General features: G+C 43.4%; 1 protein-coding gene across 1 annotated transcript in view; it reads right to left on the bottom strand.

Annotated features, from left to right (window-relative positions):
* Window positions 1-221: 221 nt before the first annotated feature.
* LOC110740568 overlaps window positions 222-8,033 on the bottom strand; it is a 107,735-nt gene continuing 99,923 nt past the window's right edge. The window contains exon 9 of the mRNA XM_031656359.1: window positions 222-509. Coding sequence (XP_031512219.1) covers window positions 448-509 — 62 coding nt within the window. The 3' untranslated portion in view covers window positions 222-447. The remainder of the gene's footprint in view (window positions 510-8,033) is intronic.

Raw genomic sequence — 8,033 nt, 5'->3', positions numbered from 1 at the left:
AGGCGGGTGGATTACGAGGTCAGGAGATTGAGACCATCCTGGCTAACACAGTGAAACCCCGTCTCTACTAAAAATACAAAAAATTAGCCAGGCGTGGTGGCAGGCGCCTGTAGTCCCAGCTACTTGGGAGGCTGAGGCAGGAGAATGGTGTGAACCTGTGAGGCAGAGGTTGCAGTGAGCTGAGACTGCGCCATTGCACTCCAGCCTGGGCAAGAGAGTAAGACTCCATCTCAAAAAAAAAGAAAAAAAAAAAAAGAAAATACCCAAAGACCAGACACATGGACAACAGAAAGCAAGAGCAGAAAGACATAACATTCAGCTCCAAAGCATGCGGACAGATCTGTCACGGTGTCACCCGCAGAGTCACAGAGGATCACTATCCAGAGCTCTAACCTGGGTCAGGAACCAGGCCTGTCACGACAGTTTTCTGGAGGCCACACTCTTGATTTAAAATATTGCCTTGGTGTGAAAAGCTACCTCCCCTGATAGCTTTGCGCTGCAGCAGAAGCCTGTGGGGGCAGAAGGAGACAGCCGATTATCTTCCCATTGCTCTGGACCATGGAGGAAAAGGGCAATGGCATTCTTTTTTGCCTGGAAGGGGCAACGCCACTCTGATGGTCAAATGTTTCAGGGACTCAGTTATCCAGTGCTCATGCCCAAAGCAGACTGGATAGAACATTCCAGCAGACAAAAAAATAAATGGACTTTGAAAAATCGCTGCTTCAGTTGATTCCTGGCACAGGTGCCTCCTTCTTCAAGTCTTTGGGGTGTATGTTGGGGTGGCTGTTAAAACAAAAGACCAGAAGCTGGAAATCCAGGTGTCAGTGGGGCCTTTCTCTCTCTTTCTCTGGGGAGAATCTGTTCCTTGCCCTCAGCAAGTTTTGGTGTTGCCCTGGCATCCTTGGGCTTGTGGCCACATCACACCAATCTCTGCTTCTATCTTCACATTGCCTCTCCCCCATGTGTCTCTCTCTTGTAAGGATGCTTGTTACTGGATTTAGGGTCCATCCAAAAAATTGAGGATGATATTCCCATCACAAGATTTTTAATTATATCTTTGAAAAAAAATCCCTTAATTACACCTTTTTCCAAATAAAATCCCATTCACAGTTTCCAGGGACTGGGACAGAGCCATATCTTTTAGCAGGCAGGGGCATTATTCAATCCACTGCAGGATGTCTCATGTCTGATTCAGAATCAAGGTGATGTTTCTTGATTCCAGATAATCCCTGAACATCAGAGAAAGTATCTAATGCCTGCCTCTTTCTCTAGTGCCCCTTCATTTTTTCCTATGAGAAATTAAATAATCTGCCCCAAATTACTCTATCTGGAGCAGCACATCTGGGCCGAGAATCTGGCCCTCCCCATGTAGTTCTTTCTCCTTGTATTTTTCCACTACTCTGCCTCGTGAAATAAACACACCTCCAATTCTCTGCCTCCCATGTCTCTGCCTGGTCTGATTAGGTCAACCCCAGCAAGCTCAATGTGATTGCACTTTTATAAAATGCACCATGCTGTCATGCTGGATGAATGTCATCTTTTCCCTGGAACTTGCGTCATAACGGACTTCAACTCAGTTTTGAATGCAGCTTTTAGGAAACAGAATATTGGTTGACGCCACTGATTCCTCCTCCTCTGTTCTCTCTGCTCAGATGCTAACTTATGGGCATCCCAATGGACACAGGAAAAAGGTTGGCTTGAATCTAGGCACGGTGACTGAGGAGTTTACAGAAAGTCAGTTGTATGCATATTGTGTTACAAACACCATGGGAAGACTTACTTATGGAAAAATAAATAATCAGTCACTAAATATTAAGTGCCTATCATGCCAGACCATATAAGTGGAGCTGATGATAGTTTAAAAGAGTTTACTTAATATTTCTTTGTTCATCTACCGAGCTACAAAGGGAATTTGGCCTGGCAATGGCTAAAATCACATCACTAATACATGATTTCTTCGGAAGATGAGGCTGTGCAAATAGCAGGAATTAGTATGTGCACACAGCTCTGAGAACTAAGGAGTGGATTTTGTTTCCATAGAAGCAGGAGTGTGTCTCTCCAAAACCCATCGTCTGAGGGCACTACGGAGAGTGTACCCTCAGGGGCCTTGGCTGCCAGAACACAATGAAGCCTAGAGGCATCACTCTTGAAAGAGCCTCATTTTTCCCCTGTCATTGAGGTAAATAATTTTTAGCTGACTGAGGTCACCCAGAAATACCCATTGCCTGTAAGCCATAAGACAGTTAATGAAGCAACACACTTAATGGAGAATATGTGTGTGTCACGGTGTGTTCTCTTAATTAACATTTTAATATGTTTGTGGTAAGAGGGTTTGAGGTCATCCAAAGAAAGAAAATTAAATGCATTCTAAGGGATTAATACAGTGCCAGGTATGTGGAAACTCCTAATCAATAGCAGCCATTATTTTTTTTTATTTTTTATTTTACTTTCAGTTCTGGGATATATGTGCAGAACATGTAGGTTTGTTACATAGGTATTCATGTGCCATGGTGGTTTGCTGCACCTGTCAACCCATCATCTAAGTTTTAAGCCCCGCATGCATTAGGTATTTGTCCTAATGCTCTCCCTCCCCTTGCCCCCCACTCCCCGACAGGTCCCGTTGTGTGATGTTCCCCTTCCTGTGTCCATGTGTTCTCATTGTTCAACTCCCACTTATGAGTGAGAATATGCAGTGTTTGGTTTTCTGTTGCTGTGTGAGTTTGATGAGAATGATGGCTCCCAGCTTTATCCATGTCCCTGCAAATGACATGAACTCATTTTTTATGGCTGCATAGTATTCCATGATGTATATGTGCCAGATTTTGCTTATTTAGTCTATCATTGATGTGCATTTGGGTTGGTTCCAAGTCTTTGCTATTGTAAATAGTACTGCAATAAACATACGTGTGCATACGTCTTTATAGTAGAATGATTTATAATCCTTTGGGCATATACCCAGTAATGGCATTGATGGGTCAAATGGCATTTCTGGTTCTAGATCCTTGAGGAATCACCACACTGTCTTCCAAAATGGTTGAACTAATTTATACTCCTACCAACAGTGTAACCATTATTGTTAAGAGGACTCTGTGTGCAGCACTGTTCAATGAAACAAACTGCATGGCAGAATTCACCAAAGGCTGCACATACAGAGAGGGTCAGGACGCATATGGCGTGTCCGACTCCCCCATCTCAACTTCACATACATCTTGAGAGGGAATGCAGAGCTTCCCTCAGCCCTAGATCTCCAGATCCTGGCTCTCTGCCTGGAAAATAGCAGGCCTACAGTGAGTGATTGCCTGGTGCGGCATTAACTGCCAGGGTTCCCCAACAGTGCAGAATGAGACCCCTGCCCAACACATCAGGGGATCAGGTTCTAACTTGTCATGGGATGTTGGGAAAGATGGAGCTCTTAGCCAGGCTTTAGGGTTTCCGTCTTAGAAAGTGGGGTTTGGAACCCATTCATTTCTGTAGTTCATGCCAGTCTACATAAATGTCAATGATTCTGTGACTCTTTGTTCAAAGTCATAAATCATGTTAAGTTGCATTGGAGTTGGAGTCATCGTGGTAGATTTGTGAGGCTACTGAAAGATCATGAGCCTCTGCCCTAAATTGTTTTCCAATCTGATGAAGGAAATAGGGCTTACCCAATGTGAAAAAAGTAATAAAGTGTAATTAAAGACTCAAATAATAATGTATTGCTTTATGGCTAGAGACAATTCTAAACAAGACATCATTTTTCACAGAATAAACGGTCTCAATCAGGGGTCAGCAAATGACTCTGCAGAAGCCAAATTTTTTAAGAATAAAATATAGTTTTATTGGAACACAGCCATCTCATTATTGAATATTGTCTATGGCTATTCTCATACTACTGTGGCAGAGCTAGGTAGTTGCAAAAGAAACCACTTATTTCACAAAATCTAAAACATTTACTATTTACAAAGTGTACCGGCCCCTGATCTATTTGAAAAAATATGTACCTTCAAAGGAGGCTACATCTTGGTTACTGCAGTGATTTGGGAAAGCTCCCTGGAAATTAGGACTTGAAGAACTCTAAGAAGTTGACAGGTAATGGGGAGGCAAACAAAGAAAGGAAAATCCCATACTCATAGAATCCTAGACTTACGGGAATCTTCCAAGCACCTGTGTACTAGTGCATTTTGCCTTCAGGATTAAATCCTCACTGGATCACACCTGAACAAATAACTCTTCAGACAAGCCCTGCAGAACTCTCGAAAAGAGGGCAGACACCCTGTGCAATATGCCATCAGCATCACAGCGTTTCACCTAGAGTTGAAGAGACACGATAGCAAGAGAGCCCTCCCCCTAAGAGACAGAAATCTACTTCCCTATAATTTCTGCTTGGCGGTTCTTCCAGGTTTTTCGAAAAAGAAAAGAGTTTCTTCCCAAGTCCTCTCTATACTAAACTGAATTCCCACAAAACAGTTCCCATATACAGTTCTCAGGCCCTCTCCCATAATCACCAGCCTCCTTCAGGCACACTCCTGTTTGTGAATTTTCATCTCCAGGACAACACCAGAAGAGAGCCTTGGGGCTCCAGGGATTTTAGTCTTCAGTGGATCACTACCTCCCTGTGTCTCTTTCCAGCTACTTCCTTCCAGTGCACTGTGTTTGAAAGAGCTGTGGTGTGGGCATTATATAGACCTTTATGTAAATCTTGGCTCCCCTTTTTCTGTCTCTCTGAGTCTCAATTCCCTCATTGTTTAAATATAGCCTGCAGGATTGCTGTGAAGACTGGAGATAATGGTCGTAAAGAGCCCAGGAAATGGTAAATGCTCAAGAAGTAATAGTTATCTTTACCGTTCTAGGTAGCCATCTCTGTTAATGAAGTCTCATATCACAGGAAATCAGTCTGCAAAGCAAGCTTCACTCTGCCAAAACTCCCCGTGTCTGTTCCCATAAAAAAAGTCGACAATCTCTATTTCTGGGAAAAGTGGGGTCCTAATTTGCCCCAACTGAAGTCTACATCCAATTACAAGCTGCCCTTCTAAATTGCATGGCTCTCTCTGTGCTCATTCCGCTCTGGCTCCTATGAGCAGCTCTGTCTGCTCACACCCATTCCTCTGATCCTGGCATTTTCCCCTTGACCTCCTGCCATCTCTCTGACTCCTCTGAGAAGCACAATAGGCTCTGCCTCGTGTGGACGTCTAGATATTATTCTTCTCCCTCACATAGCTGGACCATTAACTTGACAATGTTCCCTAGCCCAGGCAATGTGGGGGCTCTCCAATGCTGGTACCAATCCTACCACCATTTGTATGCTCCCTCTATCCTTGGTAACGCTGCAAAAAAACTTTCCCTTTCTTCACAAGGAATTTTTCCAAATATTGAACACAGAGATACAAACAGATTCTAAATGTGAGTCCAGTAGTTGGACCAGTGTAAAAAGCCAAGGATGGATGTGAACTTAGAGATGAACTCCAGAAATGTCTGCTATACGGTTTGGCTCTGTGTCCCCACCCAAATCTCATGTTGAATTATAATCCTCCAGTTTTGGAGGTGGGGCTTGGTGAGAGGTAATTGGATCACGGGGGGTGGTTTCTGGTGATTTAGCACCATCCCCCTACTGCTGTCATGTGATAGAGTTCTCATGAAATCTGGTTGGTTGAAAGTGTGTAGTGCCTTCCCCTTTGCTCTCTCTTCCCCTTGCTCTAGTCATGTGAAGATGTGCCTTGGTTCCTTTTTGGCTTCTGCCTTGATTGTAAGTTTCCTGAGGCCTCCCCAACCATAATTCCTTATAGCCTGTAAAACTGTGAGTTAATTAAACCTCTTTTCTTTATAAATTATCTAGTCTCTGGTATGTCTTTATAGCAATGTGAGAACGGACTAATACAGTCTGTGAAATGCTCAGTGTGATTGGCAGAATAATGCCCTTACCAAAGATGCCCATGCCCTAATCCCTGGAACCTGTGAGTCTGTCACGTTACATGGCAAAATGGACTTTGCAGATGGGATTACATTAAGAATTGTTGATGAAGAGATTGTTTTGGATTATATGGGTGAGCCAAGGCAGTCACAGCTCCCTTAAAAGTGGAAAAAGAAGGCAGAAGAGAAGTCAGAGTAATGCAATCTGGGAGGAACTTGACCCTTCATTAGTGACTTCGAAGAAGAAAGAGGGCACCGGCAGCCAAGGAACATGGGCAGCCTCTAAAGATGGCAAAGGAACAGAAACAGATTCTGCCCCCAGCTTCCAGAAGGAAATAACACTACTGACACTTTGATTTTAGTTCCATGAGGCATGGGTCAGACCTTCTACACTACAGAACTTTAATATGATAAGTTTGTATTATTTAAACCCACTAAATTTGTAGTGATTTGTTATGGCAGCAGCGTAAAACTAATATATTCAAGAAAAACAAGACAGGAAAGTGAGAAGACTAGGAGAGATGATTGTCAAGAAAATCCAAGAAGGTTAGAGTTTCAAAAAGTAGGAGGCAGCAAGAATGACACGGAGGTTGAAGGAGATGAAAACTGGAAAGAAAAAAATTCTGGATCCTCTTCTCCCTGCATGCTAACCATATCTTCTATTTCTAGCTCCACCTCCCAAAACAATATCCTACAGCCACCGGGGTGATATTTCTAAAATAGAGATAAAAACACATCATTCTCCAGCTTAAAATTCTCTACTAACTCCCACAACCTTCATTATAAAGTCCCAAATTGCTTGCAAGACATAATCTACCCACAGATAACCTTCCAAGTCTATGCCCTGCCACTTTCTCCATGTTCCCAAACACGCTCACCTTTCCAGACCTACTGACTCTCCAACACCGCATTCTGCAAATATGGCACTCACAGCACTTGCACCCCCCATACATGGCACACGCTATTCCATTCCCTGGGCCTGCCCTTGGCAGGTTTTCAATCTTAGCTGCAATCTTCAAGACCTAGCTCGAGTCTCCCTTGGGATGCTTTCTCTCATCAACTCCCAGCCTCAGTCCTGGGCTTCTCTATGAGCTTTGACAGCTTGTGTATGCCTCCATCATACAGTGCTGTGCTCTTTAAGGCAGAGCCTGTATCTTCATCATGCAGCTCTCAGCATACGGTGTCTCAACTCCCTTCCTTGGATATGTAGGAGGTCTCAGATCTGACCTAAGAGCCAAAGCTAAGAAAACAGAACTGGAGGCCAGGTATGGTGGCTCACACCGGTAACCCAGCACTGTGAGAGGTCGAGGCGGGCAGATCACAAGGTCAGGAGATTGAGACCATCCTGGCTAACATGGTGAAACCCAATCTCTACTAAAAATATAAAAAATTAGCCGAGTGTGGTGGCACATGCCTGTAATCCCAGGTACTCAGGAGGCTGAGGCAGGAGAATCGCTTGAACCTGGGAGGCAGAGGTTGCAGTGAGCCGAGATCATGCCACTGCACTCCAGCCTGGGCAACAGGGTGGGACTCTGTCTCACAAAAAATGAAAAAAGAAAAAGAAAAAGAAAAATATAACTGGCTTTTGGCTACCAGGCAGGTAGTAGAAGAACACAGGATTAGGCAAGTCCTAGACTGTGCAATGGCATCCTAGACGATGATGGAAATGTACTATATTTATGCTCTCCATTAGCCACAGGTAGCAATAAAGCACTTGAATATGGCTAGTGTAACTGAGGAACTGAACTTTTCATTGTATTTCATTTTAATTCATTTACATTTGTGTTCAAATAGCTCAAGTGGTTAGCGGCTACCTGATTGGATAGTGCAGCTAGTGGAAAGGCAAGGCAAATTGGAATACAAGCAAAGCATCAAATCCAAAGGGAGGATGGTCAACAATTATGAAACCACTGTACATTCATACTGGAATTGAACAATTTAGTAAATGGGTGGTAAATGGTGGAAGCCAGGTTTTTTATTGTTGGAGCGAAAGGTTACAGACAAGTAAGGGGAGAAGGCTAGAATGATTCATCTGGTCCCAGATCAGTGTCCTACACATGAGTATTTCAGCTTAATATAAGGTTACATATAGACATAGTTAACGATATGCATATATACACTGGTTAGTACATATGTATTTCCTT

The sequence above is a fragment of the Papio anubis genome, chromosome 16, assembly GCF_008728515.1.
Source record: "Papio anubis isolate 15944 chromosome 16, Panubis1.0, whole genome shotgun sequence".
NCBI lineage: Eukaryota > Metazoa > Chordata > Mammalia > Primates > Cercopithecidae > Papio > Papio anubis.
This window is presented reverse-complemented; position numbering and strand designations above follow the sequence as displayed.